Source organism: Diabrotica undecimpunctata, chromosome 1, assembly GCF_040954645.1.
Source record: "Diabrotica undecimpunctata isolate CICGRU chromosome 1, icDiaUnde3, whole genome shotgun sequence".
Classification (NCBI taxonomy): Eukaryota; Metazoa; Arthropoda; class Insecta; order Coleoptera; family Chrysomelidae; genus Diabrotica; species Diabrotica undecimpunctata.
Genome location: NC_092803.1, coordinates 163,700,647 through 163,726,964, shown reverse-complemented (window position 1 = coordinate 163,726,964; position 26,318 = coordinate 163,700,647). Strand labels below are relative to the sequence as shown.

The 26,318-nt window shown below is 34.8% G+C and overlaps 1 protein-coding gene across 1 annotated transcript in view; it reads left to right on the top strand.

Moving 5' to 3' along the window:
• The window catches only part of AGO2 (Argonaute 2), a 72,695-nt gene that overhangs the window by 4,392 nt on the left and 41,985 nt on the right, over positions 1–26,318 (top strand). The window contains exons 2-4 of the mRNA XM_072520385.1: positions 3,592–3,761; positions 6,730–7,789; positions 18,378–18,754. Coding sequence (XP_072376486.1) covers positions 3,592–3,761; positions 6,730–7,789; positions 18,378–18,754 — 1,607 coding nt within the window. The remainder of the gene's footprint in view (positions 1–3,591; positions 3,762–6,729; positions 7,790–18,377; positions 18,755–26,318) is intronic.

The window sequence follows — 26,318 nt, the reverse complement described above, 5'->3', positions numbered from 1 at the left end:
TTGCTATTATTAGCACAATTAAATATGCAATATGTATTTGCACACATTTTTGATAAAATTTATTCGTAAAAAGGTAGGTCCAATTGTGTCATATTTCGCCGCTACGCACGCTGGCATCGTTTCAAAGTACCCCTACCATGGTAACGCACGGAGCGAATACAAGAGGTTTTCTTTTATCCCACTTTAAAGTTTAAAGAGATCAGAAGGATTTGAAGTATACTTATAAAATATTCACTGCTACTGTTTATTGTCCTGAGTCACTGTATAATATTGACTCTACACATATACGGGATCATAATTTGTTTTACAAATTTTCTATGGACATCAAATTCAATAATATTGTTTCAAGATCAGTAAAACTGGTTAACAAACTATAACAAAAGTCTTGGTTTTACTATTAATGAGAGGATTCTATATTATTGTTCTTGTATATTGTATATGTCTTTTAATGGGTAATAGTCATGTAGTCAAAGATTTCTTGAAAATAATGTGTTTGTATAAATAAAGAACTGGAAGAAAGAATAGATGATAGTCAGTTTGGATTCAGAAACAAGACTAGGAACCAGAGAGATGTTATTTGCTGTTAAAGTGGTAGCTCAAAGATGCATAAAAATTAATGTGTATGTGCATGTTTGTTACTTTGATGTTGAAAATACATTTCACAAAGTAAGACATGAAAAATTAGTTCAAATTCTAATGACAAAAAACATGGACACAAGGGACTTAGAATAATAACAAACCTTTACTGGAATCAAAGAATACAAATTGTAATAGATAACAAACCCAGTTCATAAATTGAAAACAGGAGAGTAGAGTAGTCTAAATTTTTATTTGCATAAATTTTTTAACGTAATTGAACAAATAACGTCACATTATTAATCACAGATTAATATATATATTGGCACCACAGATTAAAATATATTGTTACAAATTAAATATGTTGATCAGGGAAAAGGATACGTAGGCCAGGCACTCCGTTACAGTATATGGCTCAATGTTAACTAGGTGTTGAAAAACTTTTCTTTTAAAAGCTCCATAGTGTGTTTTCTGTTGAATGCCATATGGTAGCCTATTGTAAAATTAACACACACATACAAAGGACTTCTCTCTGTTATAGACAATCTGTGAAGTGGCAAATTCAAATTAAGGCTTCTTGTATTATATTCATGATTGGGAAGCACGTGATAAAACAAAGGAAAATTTTTAAAAAGGAACATAATACATTCAAATATATAGATGGCTGAGAAAGTGAGTATATTGAGTGCTTTGAATCAGCCTCTACAGGATTCTCCTGCCCTTAGTCCTAAGATCACCCGGACTGCCTTTTTTTGACTATAACTACAGTTGAGCTATCTACTGCAGCACCCCAGAAGATTACTCCATATTGCATAACAGAATAAAAGTGTGCATAATATACTGATAGTAAAATCCACTGGTCTAGATAGCGCTTCAACACTCTTAATGAGTAGCAGGCTCTATTCAGTTTTCTTGTCGTATTTTGTATTTGTTTTCCCCAATTCAGGTTGTGTTTAATATGAAGACGAAGAAATTTAACTGATCTAGCAGGTTCCGTGTTTTGTGATAGAAAATTGATTGTATCTGGGAACTGTTCTCATGACTAGCTGGTTCTAAAGTAAACAAAAACTGTCTTATCAGTATTAAGCAACAACCTACCTTTGATCCATTACACCATTGTATGGAATACAGGGTTGTCCCTGTATGTCATACGATGTAATTTTTGTAATAAGAGAACATGATCTAGGCTATAGAAAGCACCTACTAGTGTTTTTATCTTTGGCTCAAGTTTTTCTAAAATTTTTGATATAAAATCTTAGATAGCTATCTCAACAGATCTCCCTATGAGAAAACCATGATGCGAATAAAAAAGTTAATTTCCATAATTTCTACTTTCCATGGTTTTAGCAAGGTTTTTACTACCGGATGCCTTTCCTGACGCAAACCCTCCTCCTTTATCCAGGCTTGGGATCGGCACTGATAGTTACAGAGCTACTCAATTCACCCAGCAACTACCAGAGGCGGAGTTGGCACAACTACCACAGCTGTATGAAGAGTTGAAAACACCCGAGAGGATAAAAATGTTATACAGCATTGCTAAAGCAAGGGACAAGTCATCAAAGGACTTGACCCACGTACAGCAGATTAAGAGTGCGCATGGAAGAGTGTTAAGAACCAATGTTGAAATAAAACAAAGATGGTATGAGTAGTTTAGTAAGTTACTAAATGAAGAACACCAGACGAGAGACAGAGGATGCGGGATCTCAAAGTAGAATGTAATACCGGGGATAGCGAGAGATAAAGTTTTCGAGGCGTTTAAATAGGGCAACGAACGGTAAGGCAGTAGGACCTGATGGAATACCTGTAGAGGTTTGGAAGGCTATAGGAAAGGAAGGGGTTGATATTTTGTGGCAAATGATGAGTAGACTATACGAGGAAGAAAGGATGCCCAATGCATGGAGAGAGAGAGAGTGTGATGGTATCATCATATAAAGATAGAGGGGATATTCACAACTGTAAGAACTATAAAGGGATAAAGTTAAATGTCGCATACAATGATAATTTGGGAGAAAACTGTAGAGCAAAGGTTACGGAAAGAGACATCGATAGAAGAACAGTTTGGGTTTATGCCAGGAAGGAGGACAATGGGTGCCTTGTTTGCGTTTAGACAGTTGATAGAGAAATACAGCGATAAGAAAAGAGAGCTTATAGATTTTATTTATAGATCTTGAGAAGGCATATTACACAGTTCCTAGACAAGAGCTATGGAGATGTATGAAAGAGAAATAGGTTCCTGAGAAGTACCTAACGCTCGTGAAGGATATGTATGGGTGAGCGTACACCAAAGTAAGGACTGCTGTCAGATTGTCAGCGGTCGTTACTGTTCTCCAATCCTTGGTCAATGCTCTTTAGCATGGAGGACTTAAGCTTAGCAGGTCGAAAACGGAGTATATGTGGTTGGGAGGAAGAGGAATGGTTGGGGACATAGAATTGTTTGGAGAAAAGCTAAGACGAGTAGGAGAATTTAAATACCTTGGCTCCTACATAACGGAAAATGAGACACTAGATCGAGAAATTGCCCACAGGATACAGGATGGTTGGTTTACCTGGATTCAGATTTCACTACGAAGTTACTTAATTCTCCTAAAATAATTCAGTCTTAACTTGGAATTATAAATCTCTTTGCTAAGAGTCCTGTGCTTCTCGCGCAACTAATTTCTTTGACAACTTTTCTATATAATCCTCCTAATCATGTAACATTTTCTCTTAAATATGAAAATTTATAATCCATTCATCCATTTTCAGTTTGAATATCATTTGCTTGACTGGGGAAAAACGGATAAAATTTGTTCATACTTTTGTTACCAATAATAGTTTTATGTAAGTTTTGTGTCAACCTATGGACTTTTGTTTATGAACCATTCCTTTATTCACCCAAAAATATAATATGGTTCTTACTTTTATAATAAAGCATTCATTGTATATATTGATAAATACACAATTTAAATACAAAAAAATGTTAATGATAGTAATATTTCATTATTTTTATACTTTTATGAAAACTGTAATTTTCAGGAAAAGGAAAGAAGCAAGAGGAAGGAGCGTCACAGCCTTCCAGTTCACAATTAGAGTCACAAGCTGGATCAAGTCAGCAGCCCAAACCATCTGAAGTTCAGCCTCAACCAACAAAACCAGATCCTCAATCCCAACAAGGAGGTAAAAAGAAGCAGCCAAAGCAGCCTCAAGTAAGTTTTCACTAAAAACATTAAAAACTGTGATACCTGAAATAAATAATTATAATATATTTTATTATGACTTCTTCGCACATCCCTATACACATTACAGGTGTTGGATTTCGCTACTTTAGCTCCTAATCTATTTTCGCTCAAAGTTTTATGATCCTTCACAAAACATTTCATTTCTTCTAAAATGTTATTCGTTTTGCTCCTAGTTCTTCTATTCTATGTTCCCTTTGTATTTCTATTTTTCCCTGACTTTCTTTAATTTATACTTTTATCTTCTACCGTTTTCTCCAATAGGAGAGGGTAGTACACAATAAGACAAAAAATACATATTTATTTCTGACATTAGCATTTGTCTACAAAATGAGTTAACCAGTGATCAATATGATTCTTTGCTCAATGTAATCTGAAATAAATATTGACTCATGAGTGAAGAAAAAAAATCTGTGATTATTTTTCCATCCTAAGTAACCATCTACATATCTGTGCCATTGAGTACCTTTCTTGGTGGCATACAATGAGTCAAGTAATATTATTTCAATATTTTGTTAATACATAGAGTGTAGTTTTTATTAATAAAAAAAAACTTATGATCTTAATAATGTCAAACTTTACATCAACTTTGAAATAAGATGCAAGCGCTTGTATTGCTGATCTACATTTTTGGTTTTGGTAAAATGATACGTCTGGCCTTGCTACTGCAGCAATGTCTTCAACTGAAGGAAAAATAAAGCAGCCTTGAAGCTTACCACTTTTTCTTAAAAATGACACTTGTAATTCATTATCGTCTAATGTCTTGAGAACTTTAGCAACATAAAATAAATTTTTTTCAAATTTCACTAATACAAAAACTATCAATGGAAATTTCTGTACTATAGAGCGTTTCACGTTAAGAAAATAACATTGCGGAGATAGGGCTATGTATTTCTTATGGACGATAGAAGCGCAGCGATGCCACAATGAACACAAGCACGATTCAGGGTTGTATATTTGTATTTTCGTTTTCACAGACATGAATTAAATTAATGTTTTTTAACGTAATTGACCAAAAGTGCCCATTCGAAACAAGAGATGAAAAGTAGGGAAAATGATTTTAATTAAATAAATAGTACCTATTTACAAAAGATAATTTTATCTTATCTTATTTTAATTATAGTAACGACAGTTTATTTGTTTTTCGGTAAGAATATCATATACCATGAATCATAGAAATCAGTAGAAAATATTGCTTAGTTAAATCATGCACTTTGCCGGCTATTAAAGATTTAAAAGAAAATAAACGTACCGCTTGGAATGCATATATCTAATTACTAATTGCAACTTAAAATAATACGGTGTGCGTATGTCAGCGATTTTATGTTGTTCTCTGAAATTACATAATGATAATAAGGCTTTGTGCTTTGTGGTTCTTCAGTTGTTATTCTGACTTTACAGTTAAATGTTAATTGAAAATGGAAATTCGAAAAATATATCGACAATCTAGTAAACCGCATGCTTGAGAGTTTTGGCAACACTGAACTCCATAAGCCTAATGTTATTTTCTTAACGTGGAACGCTGTATAGCATCAATGCCATAATCGTCTTCCAACTGTAAATTTTCACATTCATCCCCAGAAGAATCATCATAATTGATTAGTTCTTCACTCTCCTCATATGAAGTGCTATCACTTCATTTATTTTTTTTGCTGTTTTCGTGCCGAGCTGCTTACCTTATTTAAATTTACCTTAATTCTTTTATTATTATGAGGAGTTATTTTTTTGGTTGTTGCTTATAGTTTTAACTGATCCAAGTCAGGTGTGTAAGTTAAAATTGCACTCTTTTTAGTTTTCCTTGCCTTCACACCTTTTTTGTTTTTTTCTTTTGGAAGTCCTTTAAACTCATGAGGGGAGATGAACGAACTTGAATTCGCAAATGATACTATTGACTTAGAGTTTTGAGACATTATTGGTTTTTCAGGTGTAATTGGTGGGGATACTACTTGATTTTCAGGTGTCTTCGATGAGGATGATGTAACTTAGAATTGGATATAATTTAACCACAATGGATATTTCTGTCGACTCTGGTTGTGGATTTGACTTTCAGTTTCATTTGGTCTATCAATCACAGAACTTTCAATGAAGTCAGTTTCAGAAAAAATATCTCTATTGGGGGCAAAAATTCCGTTTTAATAAAACCTGACAGAATCTCAGTAGGTGTTAATGCTTTCATATTATGTGCCTCTCCTACACATTATGCTATCTGGTGTATTGAAATAGGTTTACCAGGATGGCCTAGAAACCATGAGTCATTTGTTACTACAAAGAGGAGGCAGAGTCGACATCATTTGCCGGTGACTGGCCCTCTCTCTGTGTACCCGCACTCTGCCTCTATATGCGCACTGGAGATGGAACACCGGTAAAACTATAAAACGCCGTGAACCACAACAGAGAACCGAGTTCGATCCGGAGTATTGATCTAGTACCTCCGGGCCTCTAAAAGTTTTTCATAATATCATCTGCAGTTTCTGCTATTGTAGCATGTTTTTATCCCCTATCTATATCATAAAAATTTGATAAGATTTTTATTAAACACTTTGGAATTGCGTTATAGATTTTTAACCACGTATAAACACTCCTGTTGGTATAAACATTAGCCATTTGCATCTAGCGAGATCAAATGCTCTCCTTTTTTTATCTCACGCTACTCTCTTCACCTTACTGCATTTTAAAAGAATTATCTTAATTTTCCGACCAGAAAAGATGAGAAAGGATCGAAGGTCGAATACTTTTACGCCTCAGATAAATAGAGGTGAGCTTCTCTGCTTAATATCGAAGGTAAAGGCAGCTCGCTTATCGTGGCAAGAGGACTTATAGATTCACTCTAGTTTTGGCAGCGAAGATGTCCACTTGGGGAATGAGTTACTAATAAATTCTATATCTATTCTACACTTATACTTTCTAATTGTTTGTTATGTTTGATTTTATTTATCAGCAACCACAAGCTGCACAACAGCAAGGAGGTCCTTCAACACAAACTCCTCAACAACCAGCTCCTTCGTCTCAACAACAACCTGCATGGGGTAGACAACAAAGTACACCACAACAACCTCAAGCTTGGGGTCAACCACAGGTTCCACAGCAACAACCGGCAACTAGGCCACAGCAACAACCTGTAGCGGGACAACAGCAACAACCGGCAACTAGGCCACAGCAACAACCTGGAGCGGGACAACAGCAACAACCGGCAACTAGGCCACAGCAACAACCTGGAGCGGGACAACAGCAACAACCGGCAACTAGGCCACAGCAACAACCTAGAGCGGGACAACAGCAACAACCGGGAACTAGGCCGCAGCAACAACCTGGAGCGGGACAACAGCAACAACCGGGAACTAGGCCGCAGCAACAACCTGGAGCGAGACAACAGCTGCCTTCTCCTCCACAACAACAACCTCAAGCTTGGGGCCAACCACAGGTTCCACAGCAACAACCCACAACTAGGCCACAGCAGCCCGTTCCATCACAGCAACAATCTGGAGCGAGACAACAACAGCCTTCTACACAACAACAACCAGCTTGGGGTAGACAAACAGGTCCACAACAAACTGGTCCTCCACAACAAACTGGTCCTCCACAACAAACTGGTCCTCCACAACAAACTGGTCCTCCACAACAAACTGGTCCTCCACAACAAACTGCTCCCCCACAGCAAACTGGTTTCGCACAACAAATGCCTCAGCAAGGGCAACAAAAAGGTGCCCAACAACAGCAAATGGGTCGAAAGGGACGTCAGCAGCAGGGTTCCCAACCCCAACAAATGGGTCAACAGGGACAACAACCAAGTTTGGCGCCACAACAAATGGCTGAACACGGACAACAACCAAGTTCCGCTCCTCAACAAATGGGTCGCCAAGGACATCAGCAACAAAGTTCTCCGCCAAAGCAAATGGGTCCACAGGGAGATCAACAGCCTAAATCAGGAAGCGGACAACAAAGAGGTGGACCACAACAGCGTAAGCCTCAGGATAAGCAGCCAACAACTTCTGTTAAAGGTATGACATTTCCAACATTATATTTCATAAACCTGTCTATTTTGTAACACTATCACAAGATATCTTCAGGTACAACTTATTCACCCTTTAAATTGTGGCAATTCTTTCCAGCGTGCAAAATAACTATTATTATATTATTTTGATTTTGAAAAAAAGTTTCTATGGGTAATATTCTGAGTACATATTTGGAGAGTTTTCCTTATTAAGCTTGTTATGAAGGGGTTTTCATTTGCACTGAGATATTTAGTAGCAAAACATATTGAAAACTATTGCCTTCTAAGAATTAATGGCGGTTTTCCTGATAGAACTTAAAGGATGTCAATTTTTGTGGTTCTGAAAGCTCCGAAAACTGTGCATAATGGTGTAGATTGGATGATGTCCAGTTTTGTTCAATTGACTTTTTTTTTTGACAAAAAGAATAGTTGTGTCTGCACCCCATTTTTGATTATAAAGTTTTTTAGAAAGGTTTATTCTGTGTTGGCATGATTTAATTAGTTCATTTATGTGCGATGTGGATTTGAGTTGAGACTCGCGTGTCATTCTCAAGAATTTGATTTCGTTAATTGTTGTAAGAGTGTGACCGTTTAGTTTTAAATTTAAGTGGTGTTGTGTTTTCCTTTTGTCAAATATTGTTACTTTAGTTTTTCGGTTGAAAATCCTAAGCCTATATCTAATGGCCACTTTCTAATTTATTTAATGTATTTTGTAATATTGATGTAGCTGATTTTAGGTTTTACTTCTCATATATATTACAAGATCATCCGCGTAAAGATTTGCTTTTACTGGAAGCAAAAAATGGTTAGAGATGTTGTTTATTGCTGTTAAAATCAACAGGGGACAAATCCTTGGGGCTTGGGGGATGCCATTTGCCATTGATTTCGTAGTTGGTTCTTCAGGAAGTTTTTGCTGAAGGCTAGGAATTTGCCATCTATTTTCCAGCTTTTTATTGTTTTTAAGATGTGATATATGTCCACGTGGTGCCAAATGCTTTTGTGGTATCAAATAAAATTGTTATTAATTTTTGTTTATGTATAAAGTCATCTTTCAGATTCTAATGCTATGATATTATCTACTGTAGACTAATAACTATTTAAATGGGAATAAGCCACAATTAAAGGTTAAAATACGTTTATTGACGTTTCAATTTCCACTTCGGAAATCGTTCTCAAAATACAAACATTGTATGTATTTTGAGAATTTTAATTGTGGCTTATTCCCATTTAAATAGTTATTAATTTAAAATGCCACAAGAAAATAGCTTCAGAACAATACTGTAGACTGTTCTGATCGTTATCCACTTCGGATGGCTGTAAAGAGATTTTTCTTTTCTAAGTATCATTTCAATCTTTTACTTAAATCTTTTCCATTATTTTACAGATGCTACAGGTAAGACTTATTGGTCCTTACGAGAAAGACAAGTTTTTTTTGGTTTATTGTCGAGGTCGTTTTTCGATAAAAATTTGTGGTATTTGATCTGGTCAAGGTGAGGTATTTTTGAGTTATTAAGACTCTCATTTAGTTAATCAAGTGTTATGGAATGTTTAGTGGGCAAGCAGTATCTTCTACATTAATTTTTTATGCTTCTGTTCTTTGTTTATGTTCTAAGAAAGTTGGGTGGATGGGTGGAAAATTATGGGCGTAAACGAGTTAATTGACGACACGTAATTGGTCTAGCTCTCTTTTTTTGCTTGCTTTATTAAAAATATAGATCTGGCCCTTAAAGATCTAAAATTGTTCAAGTTATTAGGAGTGTTGTACTTCTTGTATATATTGAAAGCATGTTTTGTTTGCTTTAAAGCAGATGTGATTTCAGTATTCCGCCAAAGAATATGAGCTTTTGTGATATTTTTCATTTTTTCTATAGAATCTCTCCATATTATCTGATATAACGAGATTTGGTATACGTAAGCTTACTAGGTTCGAGTATTTTTCTCAACCAGCTGACTTTAATTTCCACATTTCAAATGGTGTTGTACAGGTTTTTGCCTTTGTCATGAGTAATTATTCGAAAATGATTACTGTCGTATAGGTGGTTAAATTATTCCATTGTAGAAATGGAACTAAAGTTGAATCACTGATGGATAAGTCTATGCAGGAAAATATGTTATTATATGCGTTAAATCTAGTCCGTGTTCCTGTATTTAATAAAACTAGTTTTATTTTATTAATTGCTTCTAATATGATTCGTCGATTTTTGTCAGTTTTTGGGGACCCCACGCGATGTTGTGACAGTTTGTATCACCCAAAATTAATTTTGGGGATGGAATTTGTTTGATTACATTTTGAACTTGTAAAAGAGTAATCTCTTTGGTAATGTTTTCAATGTGGCTGTAAAAGCAATTCCAAGTTCCATTGAAGAATGAATCTAATTGTACTGTCGAGATAAATCGTAGTCCTTTCATATTTTCTTTATAATTCTTGTGATATTATTTTTCATGCGTCGATGATTTAATTTTGAGTGAACCATTTTTAATAAAGTGTATGAGCCGTCAAAATCTTCTGTATAATTTTTGGCTGTGACTTCAGGAAATTTTGATCCCATTTCGTTATTCATATCACACGTTGTTTTAGCGTGTGTTTTGGGATTGGTCATTTTTTGTTGGGTTATCTGCAGAAGTAGGATTGGAACAGTTGGTTGATATCATCTGAAATGCTTGTTGCTGAATTATTTTGATTTACTTCCATGGATTCGAGTCCTGAGATAAATGTTTGTATCACTTGTGGTGAATCTTTAATTGTTTTTGTACCAGTTGAAGTTGATGTGCAGTTTTTATCTTTGTGGCCAGTAGTATTACATCGGGAGCAATTTAAACCATCTGATGATAGGAAGATTGTGTACGGAGTGTTGTCATATTGTGCGGATCCTTGTTCTAATCTCACACACATAAGATGGTTTGAAATAGTTTTTCTTCGATTGAGAAAACTGCTGCCAAATTAATAAGCACCAGAAGTAAAATGCACAATAATAACCTTTTACAAAGAGTCTGTCTTTATTATCGCGAAGTTTAAATATGGCTACAGCTTACTATGCGCTTTTAGCACAACGGCGTTTATTGTTAATTGTTCACTGTTTCAAATAAGTCTATATCACACGATAGCGGCGCTATCGACGCTACGTCATCGAAATTTTGACTCATTACGAGCGGCAATTAAATTAGAAACAAAGTACAGTAAAACCTCCCGTAACCGAAACATCGTTTAACCGAAACGGCGGACATTTTCAATAATTTCGTCAACAAAAAGTGAATTTTTATCGCAAAACGTAAACAATTCCATTAATTTGTCAACATCGTAAAAATTGCTTTCACACAACTAAAGAATGCAATTAAATACTTAACACAATGTTTTTTATTACTGCAGTTATTTAATATGTATTCTAAAATAAAATAATAAAAACGCTTGATATAATAGCGCAAATCACCTCAGCCATGTTGTTTTTCTCGTTATCGATGACTCCTTGTTATGACACATTTCGTGCAGGTGATCTTACCTTAAGTCTGTTCTTTGGTGCCGTATTTGTTAGTGTGTGTTATTTTTTTTATATTTTAATTTCATTAAATCATCTGTTGTGTGAAAATGTCAAACAAATGGAAACGTGTTGTGATTGCGATTGAACAGAAACTAGACGCTATCCGAAGGATTCAAAATGGACAAAGTTTACGGACGGTTGCAGCAGATTTTGGCGTTGGCGTTTCTACAGTTCGTGGCTGTCTATTTGTGGTTCACACAACAAAGATCCAAAGGAATAGCATTATCTGAACCAATAATTCAAGAGAATGAAAAAATGTTATCCGAGATGATGGGCGATGAAGGTGAAGGATTTGAAGCAAGTTCAGGTTGGCTAGACAAATGGAAAAATAGGTACGCTATTCGTCAAGTTAATTTATGTGGAGAAAAGTCATCTGCTGACCACGGTACAGTAAACATTTATAAAATCGAAATGGATGAGTTATTGGCGAACTACACTAAAGATCAAATTTACAACGCAGATGAGACTGGATTAAATTTCAAAGTGCTGCCCAAAAAATCACTTGCATCAAAACATGAACATAGTGCACCGGGTCTAAAAGTAGCAATGCAGCAGGAACTCACCGATTGAGGCCTATGTGTGTTGGGGAATCAAAAAAACTAAGAACTCTAAAAGATATTTCCGAAAAAGCACTTCCAGTTTTTTATAGAAGCCAAAAAAGCTAATGGATGTCAGCCACTTTATTTTTAGAATGGTTCGAAAATGAATTCGTCCCAAGTATAAAATCCTTTTTAAAATCAAAAAATCTTCCCATCAAAATATTGTTGCGTGTTGACAATGCGTTAACTCGCCCTCAAAATCTACAAAATGGTGACATAATTCTCAGATTTTTGCCACCGAATGTCACGAGCTTAATTCAGCCGTTAGACCAGGGAGTAATAGAGACATTCGAGACATTATAGAGGAGCATTCTTAAGGCATCTGTTATTACAGGAGACGAATGACTCCAAAAATTCTCAAATCTTTAACAATGAAACATGTTGTTTATTGGTGTGCTGAGTCGTGGGCCAAGATCAAATCTTCAACTTTGGAAAAATGCTGGACCAAACTTTTTGATGGGATTTTGATTGACGATTCTGAAGAAAAAAAAATGTTGAAGAAACGACAGAAGAAATTGAACCTTTAATAAAAAATTTGCCAGGATGTGACGGGATTAACCAAGAAGAGTTACGCGAGTGGTTAGCAGCCGATGACTCAGAACGTGAATTCATCGACATCATTGATAAGGTTCTTCATCCAGACAACCTGAGCGTATCAGAGGACAAAGTTGACGACCCAACAGACAACAGGCACCACGAGCCTGCCGACGAGATTTTCAATGAAAATGAGGTAAGAATTTTATACAGTAGGCCTAATAATAAAAAAACGCAAAAGAAAATAGAAGATTTCTTAAAAAACATGTTAAACTTGTTCATTTTCCTTAATTGTATTACTTTATTCCGTATTTACTTATTAGAAAACATTACGAAATCACCTGATAGTATTTTTTAATACCAACTTTGACCGAGAATACTATGGAATTTGATACAAGAAGAATATAAAAAACAATGTTATTTTTAACCGAAATTCTTGTTATCCGCCCCCAATTATTTCGGTTAACGGAGGTTTTACTGTATCTTGATATTTCAACACATATGTTATTAAAATTGAGTTGGAATGGCTTTTATAATTATCGGAGAGACAAATATTTGCCGTCTAAAGCTAAGACATGGCATGCCAACCTTCAAAAACGGTAATTTGGATACTTCATTTAGTTCTAAATCGTGGCTTAAGAACTTGAGGGAATGGATTGAATGAAGTACTGCAGAACTATTTAGAGCGGCAGTCAACAGGGTCCGCGCATACCCATGATGATTTCCAACCTTCGATAGGAGATGAAACTTAAAGAAGAAGTTAGTTCTAGTTGTTTAAATTCATCTTTTATAATTCTCTTCGGAAAGCTGGGGCAGATGTTTGATATCACTAGTTTCCTTGCTGCAGTAATAAGTCTTCGAATTTGTATGTCGTTACCTTTGATGACTACGGTTTTATGGTTGTTTAGTAAGGTGTCTACTAAGATAACACTTTTTGGTGTGATTAGAGATCGTATGGCTACTATGTATTAATGCATTTTAATACCTTGGTTAACTGACAGGATAATGGCTTGTTCTTTTGAAGGAAAATTGAAGTTGCGTACTGTATTGGAATATTTCGATGTTGATGGTGTTAGTAGGTATTGTAATATTTTTGAAATCATCCATATTTAATTTTTGTTTTCTTTATTTGATAGAATTTTGTCGAGCCCTCCTGTATCTGCCAATTAGTATGACTTATCTATCTTGTCAAAAAACCAGAAACAGTATTAGTGAATGTGTTATATTGAAATATTATTGGTTATATTGTACTCACAGTTTATTTTTTGTGTGATGAAACTTTGTTGTTTAAATACACTATTGAGCTAAGAATATTTTGCGTTTCTTGATTACCTATAAACCGCTGAAAAGTTAGTTTTACTAAGAGCAGATTTTAATCGGCACTATATTAACTAAGTTTATTTTAACTTTGTTTTGGTTAAATATCTTTATTATCATCCCTATAACGAACGACACCAGTAATCACTTTTGAGGTTCTGAATTCGAGGTACAGAACAAGTGGAACCAACACCAGATATATTTCTGGATTATTTCAACATTGTGTAGCAGTTTACTTTAATAATATCTATATCTAACTATCTAACATATATCGCCCATTTACCAGAACAACGTGATATCACAAAAAGTACAATTTTACAGGAGAGAACTTTTTAAGTTTAAAAAAATTATAGCCTGGTAATGACTGAATTAATTTGCTTGAAATTTTAATTGGTGTGTAGTTTAACCAACTATTAACTTTGAATAAAATCAGTCATTTTACCTAGATTTTATCATGATCTTAGACTTATATTATTAAGACATGCAAAATATCACATTCTTTCTGAAAGAACTTTCTAAACCAAATTGTAACAGATAAATTTTAAAAGGTTTTTACCCTTATATTTAGTGGCTCAAAACATGTACACCTAGTAAGTATTAACCACATTTTGTATTAACCTTGGTTAAAATTTTAACTTCATGTTCTTTTTAATTAAAGTCGTTATATACTTTTTAGGACACTGATGATGGAACATGGTTTCCGAAAACGTTTTGTCTTCATGACATAGCCCGTTTGGGTTTTTAATTTATATACCTTTTATAATTTATATACCTTTTATAAAGGATTTTTACTTAAATTTTTTGTGATACATGGTATACAGCCAGCTACAGGAACTTAGTTTCCTTGTGAATTATCATAATCTTTTTCTTCTTAACGTTTATATTGAGTTGTTCATAAGAACTTGTAGGTCTTCTAAGTTGTCCGCAAATACTATGGTGTCATCTGCATAGCTGATGTTGTTTAGCCGGTAACCAAATAGAAGAATACCTATTCAATTTCGTGCAAAGCTTCGATAAATATTCTGTCAGAGTACAGATTGAAGATTAGAGGAGACAAAATACAGCCTTGCCTCACTCCACGCATGATTTTCACATATTCAGTGTGTTCACCTTCAACTCTGAGATTTCAGTAAAGATTTCTAGTTGCTAATTCCTGCTTCTTTCAGTATTTGCATCATCTTGTCGTGCTGTACTCGATCATCAGATTACTTCACATGTTACTTTATTTTTTCTGGATGCACTAGTCTTTTGTTACATTTTAGAAATAAAATTAAACATTTGATTGTAGTTTACCTTTGCACAGGGTGATATAGTTGTGATGTCACGTTGTTTGTGAAAACAGAGAGCACTTTACCCTACGCCAGACAGATCACAACTAATATGTCATGCTATTGAAAATAATAATGTGTCCAAAAGAGACAACGCTACAAGATGATTTGTTACATCATTTCTGTCTTTGCTCCAAAGCACACTTTACTTTTCTTCTTCTTCTTCTTCTTCAGCCTTAAGTAATCCAACTTTGGACATAGGCCTCCCACAAATCAATCCAGTGTCTTCTATTTTGCGCCACTTGCTTCCAGTTGTGTCCTCCGATCTTCTTAATGTCATCAACCCATCTCATTTGTGGTCTTCATCTGCTTCTCTTTCCTAACCATGGCCTCCACTGTTGTATTTCGTGGTTCCATCTCTTATCCTTCAGTCGGGCATTGTGTCCTGCGAAGCTCCATTTTAATTTGGCAGCATGTTCTCGTGCGTCTTTTACTTTGGTTTTGCTTCTAATCCATTTGTTTGTTTTTTTGTCTATAAGTATCACCCCGAGCATTGATCTTTCCATCGCTCTTTGTGCTTTTACTATTTTATCCATATTGGACTTAGCGAGTGTCCATGTCTGTGAACCATACGTGAGTATAGGGAGGATACACTGATCTTAAATTCTGGTTTTCAAATACTGTTCTATTTTAGTGCTTTTCAAGATCCAACTCAGTTTTCCAAATCCTGCCCACGCTAACCTTATTCTTCTGGTAATTTCGGCAGTTTGATTTTCTTCCTTAATTTTCATTATCTGTCCCAGGTATATGTATTCGCTTACTGTTTCTAAATTTATGTCGTTTAGAGTTATTTCTGGAATGTTCGGTGTATTTGTCATTATTTTTGTTTTTTCCAAGTTCATCTTAAGACCTATTTTTTCCGAAGCTTGAAATAGTTGCGTCAGACTTTTGTCCGTCGAACACTTTACTTTTATGTTTAATTAAAAGACCACGTTTTTGCAGTATATAGAATGAAATAGGACGGATTTATTTAATGGATAATTAAAAAAATCTTATTTGTTCGTAGCCAGATATCACGTTGTTCTGGTAAATGAGAGATATCTAGTAAATTTTAGTACATATCGCACCTTGAAAACCATATGGCAATATCTATAATTTTTTCGTAAAATGACCTTTTAATACAGTCTAATAGAAAAAAAATCTATTTTTTAATGCTATTTAGCAGCATCTGCAACGAATTTTAAATTCGGCACCAGAAAGATACGTCCTTATGGCTATTGTAAAAAATCTATTCTTCTTTTTATACCGTCAGGCATTATCTGCAGTTGTTGCTCTATGGTTCTAAAATAGGATTCAAAAACTCAGATCTATCTGGTAGCTCAGATCTATCTATCTATCAGCAGTTAATGCCAAATGGTTTTTCAAGCCTGGCAAAAATGTAACATTGCCTGTAACTAATTTTATCTGTTGTGTTGTGAGTTGATTTCCATTGATCTTCCTATAAAACTCCACAAAACAGTGGAAATTTATAGGAAGATCAATGGAAAAAACTAATGTGAAATATAGAAGAGTAAATCCAGACAGTAATCGTGGAGCAAACTATGTCTATTTCTTCGAAGTGGAAGGCAAGAAATATAGAGTGTGTAAGGACAATTTTATTGCAACACTGGGAATAAGCGACAAGACTATAACAAATATACAACGTCGTACTGTACATGGGTTCATCCCAAAAGACAAGCGAGGAACTCACAAGAATGGAAAAAGAATCGACGAAGTCGTGAAACAAAACATAATGAGTTACATCGAATCCATTCCTAGAGTGGAATCCCACTACTTAAGAAAACAAACTGCCAGAGAATTCGTCAGTGGTGACAAAACTCTGGTTTAGGAAATTACGCTACGTTTAGGACTATATTTAACACGGAATTTAATATAAGTTTCTTTAAGCCCAAAAAAGACCTCTGCTCGTTATGTGAAAGTTACAAAAATTCATTAGATAAATCTACATTAGAAGCAGCCTCACCGCCGGTGCGTCAATACTCACCGTCAAGAAGTGGAACTTAGTAGAAAACTTTGACTTACAAGCCGTATTACCGACACCTTCAGGCGATGTCTCCTTATTTTATTACAAAAGGAGATTATCAACATTTAATTTCACAATTTGAACAACAATTTGACCTGACCACAAATGCAGGACACTGCTACCTTTGCTTCGACGGAATTGCCAATCGTGGTCCAAACGAAATAGCCTCATGCCGGTTACAATTTCTGAGGAACCATGCCAGAGAACAGGAAATAATGTTATATTCAGATAACTGCAGTGGGCAAAATAAGAATAAGTATATTGTCTGTCTTTATCTCTATGCAGTACAGAAATTGAACATACCTAAAATTACCCACAAATTTTTGATAACAGGTCACTCCCAAAATGAGGGAGATAACATGCATTCTTTTATTGAGAAACAAAAAAAAGGGCATTAAAAGGAGAACCAATTTATGTGCCTGCGCAATGGGCCACAGTAGTTCAAACAGCGAAAAAAACAGGTCAACCTTACAAAATTAATGAAATGTCAACATCGGATATATTGGACTTTAAAAAATTATGTAAGGAAATGGGGAACAATTATAATATTAACGAAGAAGGAAATCGGGTCGTCTGGAATGAGATTAAGATGATCAAGGTGGAGAAGACACTTTAAAATAAGTTTCAGGTTAAGACAAGCTACAATGATACAGAGTTCAGAACCATGAATATAAGGCGAAGACAACGAGGGTTGGTGGCTAATATGGAACTAAGTAAAGCATATTCGCATCCACCAGGAATATCTAATCTAAAAAAACAAGATCTGCTCTCGCTATGTAAGGCTAATGTTATTCAAGAGCACTACCATAGGTTTTATGAAGATTTACATGTGAACAATGGAACAGTAGAAACCGAACAAACAGAATACAATATGCATGATTTTGATTAAGTGTTAAAACCAAAAAATTGTATTAAATAAGTACAATCTTAAATAAAAAAAACTTTTATTTGATATGAATTTTTACAGCATCATTTTCCAAAATTGATATATATTTTAAAACCATATGGCAGTATGTGCTAAAATACCTATTTCCTGAAATAAATTTCACATACTCCTTACTGCATATAAAAATATGCAAAATTAAAGACAATTATGCTAAATACCAGGTTTGTAGCTTAATTTTTGGAATAACAGTAAATATTAACTTAAAAAAAAAATTAAAACGCTCATAACAACATTATGATTTTTGCAGTTACTGCCCTATGGTTTTCAAGGTGCGATATAAAGTACAACATAGACCATGCTTTTTTTTTTTAGATGTAACATCTCGTATGAGTGAATTGCAGGCTGGTCCACTCGTACCTATGAGGCTTAGAAACGTTGAACCTGGAAAAGCTGGTCGCAAAATACCAATTGAAACTAATCATCTCAGCCTCGCGCTAGGTAATTTAAACACGGCTTATCACTACGATGTTGATTTGGTACCAGATACCCCGAAAAAGTTTTTAAGACACGTTATGGAACTCTTTAGGCAGCAACATTACCCAAAAAGATATCCAGCCTTTGATGGAAGAAAAAATTTATACAGCCCTAGTCAATTACCTTTTGGAGAACAAATAGAAGGCGAGGTTACTATACACGACGGTCAAAATCGAGAAAAAATATATAAAGTGAAAGTCAAATTTGCGAATACGGTAAGTTAATATTAATACAAATATTCTTCTGTCTCAGCTTTTCACTTTTCAGGGGTTGCTGTTCATTACTCTACTTCCCCACTCATTTCTGTCTATCGTTTCTTCTTCAACTAAACTTCTCAAGTCCTCACAGTCCATCCATCTTCTCGGTTTTCCTATTCCTCTCTTTTCATCAACTAACAACTCTATCCTTCGTCCCATATAGTTTTCTGACGTGCCCAAACCATTGCCAATCTTTGTACTTGAATCTATTTTGAGACTGTAGTCTTTCTCTAATCAAGTCATTCCTGATCCTGCTTAGATATTAATACCAATAAACCAATTAAAGAAGTGATTAAAGAAGATTTTGAAAACAATATGAATCAAATTCCAATATTTTAAAAAATATTTGTAAAGGTCGTAATCTGGAATTGGTTCTTCCTGAAGTTTCGTCTGCAACTGCGCCAGACATCAAAATCAATACGAGAATGAACGTAGAAGGTATGTCTTATTAAGAGTAGCCGTCGGGTGCCCTAAATTTTTTTATTCTGTATCCTTATAAACCGATCATAGTGCAGACAATTGGCTTGTTCATTTTGGACTCATTCATGATGCCCATTCCAGAGTTCCGACACCCTACACTAGGATTGTACAAATCTATAATCGAAAATCAAAATTGTAGGCAGTAAATTCTTGGAAGTAATAGTGATTGTTGTTATTGACATTTGGGTTAATTACAATAAATCATTTTAGGTTAGTAGGTAATAGTTAATTACTATCATTTCAGTTGTTTTCCTATCGAAGTAAACAGAACATGACTCACACAAACACATTGTAAATATTTTACATTTTTTACGCAGTAGTTTTTTTCGTCAACAAAGACAGGAAGTCGTAAAATTTTATTACATCTTTTGGTGTGAGATAAAATTCTGAAATCGGTCTAATCTAATTATTTCATTAGATTATCGAAGCAGTGGACACTTATTTTAGTGTTATGCGTAATATGAAGGCCGAGAGCAAAGTTAAGAATGCCCAAATTTTTCGATTTTAGAAAAAACGTATTATATACAACGTGTATTGGGGACTCCGTGAAAGGAATAAAAGTATGTTGGCCAACGATGTAGCTGCTCTGTGTAGTGATTTGACGAGAAGTGTCGACGAAAACTTTATACAGACTTCTAAAAAGTTTTAAACAAATTGTACTATTTAGCACAACAAATTACTATAAGTGTACTATTTAGATAAAACTTAGTTGAATCAAGGTCATACTATCTGAAAGGTATGGCAAGATTTTGAAATTAAAAGTCGTCGACAAGTCTTACACCAGTGGGTAAAGGACGGGGGCTCATAATAACACATATTCGGCTGTCTATAAAATGACTTGTTACTATTCGAATCCAAGAAAACCAACGATGACCAGGAGGAAATAAACGCTCAAAGGTTCGAAGGTTGCTTTTCAAAGATTCTACAAAGAAGCAAATTCTGTCGTTATGGACAATGCGTTACGGACAATCATTGTGAGCTGAACCCTATTGACTTTATATGGGCTCAAATAAAAAACAAATGGCAAGAGAAAACTTGAGTTTTAAAATGGAGGAGGTGAAAAGCTTGTAAGCTACTGCCATAAAAAATGTCACACCTAAGTCTTGGAAAAATTGTATAAAACATACTACTTTATATTTCGACGAGCTACCCCAGATTAAAAAAAGAGGCTTCTAGCCGCAATGGAAGCCGAGATAATGTAAATTTTTCCTACGTGTTTAAATTTGAAGTTCCGATCTCGAAAAAAAAAATTAACCTGAAACAGTTATCCCCTCCACTTTCCTATGTCGATCTTTCGAAAATACCTTCGTTTTGAAGGGCTGTAAGTTTCGAAAAATTTGATGAATTTTATGGCTATAAGTTTCAATATAAAGTTTAGATTTTCATTCAAAATTTGTGCAAAGTTTACTTCTTAATGTTTATAAACATTTTTTAAAACGCAATATGCATTTAACTTCTGAGATGTTTGCGTCTTAAAGAATCCTATGAAATTTGCTAAATGTGTCTAGCATCATTAATAGAACAAGTTCAATAGTTTAAATATTTAGCCTCAGGGATAAATAAATTAAATAACTTCTAAACTATTTGACCGATCGGGGGAAGTTTCGCACAAATTCAAAAGGCGGTAATTCCTCGATGTTCAAATGTATTAATAGCATTTTATTTTGTTAATAAAAAATTAATAAAATTTATAAATTATTGCAAAAAACTGTTTTTTTGCAAATATCTCCGTAAATTAGTTATCAATTTTAATTTAAAAAACGGGAAAATAAAGATATTCTTGATATAAAAAAATGATATAAATATTGTTTATGTAAAATATAAGGGAAAAAACTTATAGAGAAAAACTCAAATTGTGACCATAAATTATTCTTTAAAAAAAAACGCAAGGTAAAAATACGAGTTCTTTTTCATCTATTCGTCATCTAATAACTCCCACATATGTCTTAAAGGCTTCAGATATCTGCGAAAAATTTTGCCGTGAAATCGATGATTTTTGCATAACTAAACTGGGCTACGTGTGATTGCTGGGTAGGATGTGTTGATATCTCGATATAGATTTCTATATCGAGAAATACACCCAGAAGCATCTCTTGGTTTTCCACAACGTACTCCACCCTGTATGAGCTAGTACAGTGCCTTTTCCTTAGCGAATCCTTATCTATACGCATACTGTCAATGAGGTATCGGGTCTTTCAAACCAACGCACCATCCCTAGTGTGCCTATTGAGCAGTTGTTCTAGGGTCTTCAGTACAAATAACATCAGCCTTGTCGGCCTCAGAGCTTTTTTATCTGGTTTTGACATATACCCTAGTCCTAAGCTAGCGTGTAGTGTCATACATAACTTTTTGTACACAAGGTCATTCCCATTCTGTAGTAAGTATTGGATAAATACCGTCCGAACCCGGTGATTTATATATCTCTAATCAGTTTATTCTGATTCTAATCATTTGATTTTGTCCTGATCTTTTGCCACGCGCCAGTTTTTTCCTAGAACCATAAGTTATGGTCTCCAGTCAATTGTAAGGCCATAGTCTGCTATATTTCTGCTCTATATCCGCTCTATACCCGGGACAATTGTCTCCGAATGCCGACGTGACATCTTTTGAAATTGTGTCGATATTAAAATTCTTGACTAGCTGTACCATCTCCCTGTGGTTTTTTGAGGTCATCACATGTATGGTATGCTGATCCGAGAATTATCTCCTTCATACTCCTTTCCTCTGTGATCTTCATCTTTACCGCCATTAAATCCCTGGAACAGAAAATCATCAACGGTAGTATTCTAATGTGTCGTTTAACTATTATACATGTCATCAAGATTCGCTATTTATAAGCTCTTCTCCAATGTCCGATAGTCCTCTTATCTTGCCCCTGTAAACCCAGGGTTGCTATATCGCAGAGTTCTATAGATTTTGTTTCCGTATGCAGGTGCTGGTATTTTCTTCATCAGTTTCTTTTTTCTCGAGGACCCGAGTGAGGGTTATGATATTCTCTCGAGGTCCCTTTTTAAATTATCGTTTTATCCGTTCCGCCACTCCGGATTTGTTTGATTTTTCTTTAGGGTTAAAAATTTCTGAGCCACCTTTTATCTTTCTAATTATCTCGTTTTTCAGCTCTCTGGGGCGTCGCTTAAGGCAACAATTTTTCTCTTCGGCAATTTCTCGTATTTAAACCTTAAAAAATTGTCGCATTTTTCGAAGCAAGTTACAATATGCCACCGTCATTTGGTGACCTATTTATGTTGTCCTGTTTGTTGACCTGTTTATTGTCAACGTAGGTGTCTGAAATACATTGGTCGTCCAGAAAGTAAAGAACGTTCTGGCATAAGAAATTAAAAATAAAAGATATCAACACAAAATTTTATTTACAAAGTTACAATACCTTAGGCTATTTTTCAATGTTGCCAGTTGCCTTGGTTGTCAATTCATTCATTGTATCGTGGAATGTTTTTCGATGCCGGAAGATTTTCAATGGGCGCCGCTATTTCAAATGTTAAAGAACAAAGATTCCTGAGCACACTCAGTAATTTAAGTTGGCTCACGCTCACACTGATGTGACAGACAGGTAACTAGCGCCCACGAAATTGCGGCGGTGGAGGATCGGAGCCGCGCGTGGTGCGCAATCGTTCTTTACTTTCTGGTCGACCCTCGTTTATATACTTAAGATCCTTTGTTATTTATCTTAAAAGAGGATTTGATCACAAAATCGTTTTAGATATATTTCATTGAATTCTTTGTAATTCAGACACAACTGTGACAGTATATTTTTTTTGTATTATATTCTGCACAATACAATGCATTGTTCGGATCTAGTGTGTAAGGTACAAAAAGTGGAGTAATAAAATTGATTTGAATATTTCTAAATGTAAAAATCATTATTAATCATTATTTATTTGATAGAAAATGCTCATTTCCCAATCTTATTAACGAAATTGTTGCTTCATCTTTCAAAACCTTAGGATAATGAGAAATTTTCGAAGCACACAAGAATATGCCACCACAATTTGGTAATCTATTTATCAAAATGATATTGACGGCGTAAAATCAGTTAAACATAGATGTCTTATACTGAACGGCAAAAAAAGTGGCCACCCTATAAATTTCCGAAAATAAAAATTCATTGGAAATTTTATGCACTGTTTCATATTGCGTTTCATGTATATTTTTGACAGTTTTGACGTTTACGTTGTTGTTTTCTGTAGTCGCTGATTTCGACTAAGTGAATAATTAAGATATGGTGTTATCTACACTAGATGTTGCTTGAATTATTGCATTGCTACAAGACGGAAGAAGCCAAGTTTATGTATCCGAAACTTTAGGTATTCCGAGAACTACAGTACGGAGAGCTTTCCATTGCTTTATAGAGACTGGTACATACTAACTTCGACTTATTTCCGGTCGTAGAAGAGTTAACTCACAAAGAAATGATCGTTATATTGTGTTAAGAAATCGCCATTCCACTGCAATTGCTGCTAGAAACCGTCGCAAGAGGTTAGAAATGTAAATTTAAGTGAGAGAACTGTTAGAAGATGCCTCAATGAAAGAGGACTAATAGCACAAAGGCGAGCTATTGTTCCCGAATTACAACCCAGACAGTGTAGGAATCGATTAATTTTTGCTCGAAAACATCAACACTAGGATATACAGGATTGGAGCCGAATTCTCTTTACTGATGAATCGTGGTTCTGTTTGAAGTCTGACGATGACCGAGAGAGGGTTTGGATATGGAGAAATAATAGATATGTCCAAGCTTGTATGTTTCAGAGAAGAAACTTTGGCGGTGGTTGTGTCATGGTTTGGACTGGAATCTCATTTGAAGCTCGAACTGAACTTATTTTTATCAATGGCCCCCTGAATGCTCACCGGTACATAGAGGATGTTTTTGCAGAATCACTAGTTCCATTTGGTCCGTGTATTGGGGACAATTTCGTCTTTATGCATGATAATGCACAGCCGCATACTGCAAGAATCGTGACAAATTACTTGGGGGAAGTAGAATTTAGTACTCTAAAATGGCAGCCTGCAGTCCTGATCTGAATATCATCGAATATCTTTGGGATGAACTTCATCGTATGGTTATAAGTCAACCAGGCCAGCTAGAAAGTCTTACAGAACTTGAAAACATGCTTCGTGTCTTCGTGAAGAATATGAACGTATTCCTCAAATTTTTATTCAAAATTTGTTCCTTTCCCTTCCAAATCGTATGCAATGAGTTATAGGAGGGCATAATACCCGATATTAGACAATTTTGTTCAAGTTCGCTCGTAATTTTTATTGTTTGTAATTCGTTTCGATATTACACTATTTTCTTTTGTAGCCTTCTAATTAAATTATGCTAGGGAATCAAGCAGTAATGGCCATTTTTTGATTAAAAATGAAAGGTGTTGAATATACAATATGAAACAGTGCATAAAACTTCCAATGAATTTTTATTTTCGGAAATTTATGGGATGGCCACTTTTTTTGCCGGTCAGTGTATGTGTACTTCAAATTCTTCGGTGTTTATCCTAGAAGAGAACTTGATCACAAAACCCTACTAGATATATTTTCATTTGGTTCTTTAAAATTTTGACAATACTGCAATGGTATCTCTTTTTTTCTATAAGATTAATCATGCAAAAATTATTTTTTATACCTAGGTTTGAATCATAATATCCATCATTATTTGATACACCTATACCCAGAACTTTAACCCTTTCAGTACCTCTTTTTTTTTCAGCGAACGAAAAAATATTTTTTGGTTAAAATGTACTTAAAACAGTTCATATAACACTTTTTGGACATTAATAAAAATATAGCATGTATACATAAAAAAATTTATTATGGGTTCATTTGTACCCAATAGTACTTAACAAATCTAAAAAACTAGCGCATATGAAACATAAAAAAGCAATTTCTTTCCTTTTGAAGGCACAAATGGACATTGCACTTCTGACATTTCCATCTTGATTTTCCTATACAACCAGGGTTTTTACATCTTAAAGGTAAAGGTAGCTGAGGGTGCTCTGGAAAATGTCCAATGATATCTAATCGCACCTCAGTAAGAGGTCTAATTTCAATGTTTTGGCGTTTTTCAGCTACTACTGGACTAGATGTACCGCTTGAAGGTCTTCCCCGTTTTCGGTTATTGAAAGAGTTGACTTTTATGAGGGCTTCACCAACTTTCATCCTAAAGTGTAGAAGGTCCATGATATCTTTTTTTGGAATTCCTAAAGTATGCATATCTTTTTTATATTCTAACCATGAATTTGTTAGGGCCATGTCAACTGCATGGAAGATTAGTCGAACACTTTCTGCAACGGTTTTTTACTCTGTAAAACGCAATAAGAGCATCTGTTTTATCTATGCCACCCATGGACTTATTATACTTTTGTATAACTTCGGGTCGACTTACGTCAATGAAACATTTTGTTTCTTTATTCCAACGTTTTACAACATCTTCTGTACCAACCCCAACGAAGTTGGACACCATTATCACTGACTCGTTATCTAACCATCTGGTTACTACAATTCCATCAGAAGAGATAATTTGTTCCGTTGATCCTCTCTGGTTTTTTGAAAAATCTTTTACATCAGTTAAAGGTGGTTTAGAAAATCTTTTGATCCTCGCAGTACCAGCAACAAGTATTGATTTTTGGTTGAGAATTTGTAAAAGATTATAGCTCGTAAAATAATTGTCACAGTACAATGCATGCTTATTAGGTTCAAGTCCTTTTGTTAATTGCAATACGATAGCTGCACCTTGTTCATATTTCAAATTGGAAGGTTCTATTTCTGTGGTACTACCTTGATAGATTAGAAAATTGTAAATTAGTCCACTTTCACCACCTAATAAATACAGTTTCACTCCCCATGGATTAGGCTTATTTTTGATGTATTGTTTTATAGACAATCTTCCTTTGAAAGGCATGATTTGTTCGTCTATGCAAATATTTGTTTCTATATGCAGTTCTCTACATCTCTTTAGGACTGATTCAAAAACTGGTCGAACTTTCCACAGTTTCTCGTCGCTCTGTCTGGTTTCCAGATTGTCAACATA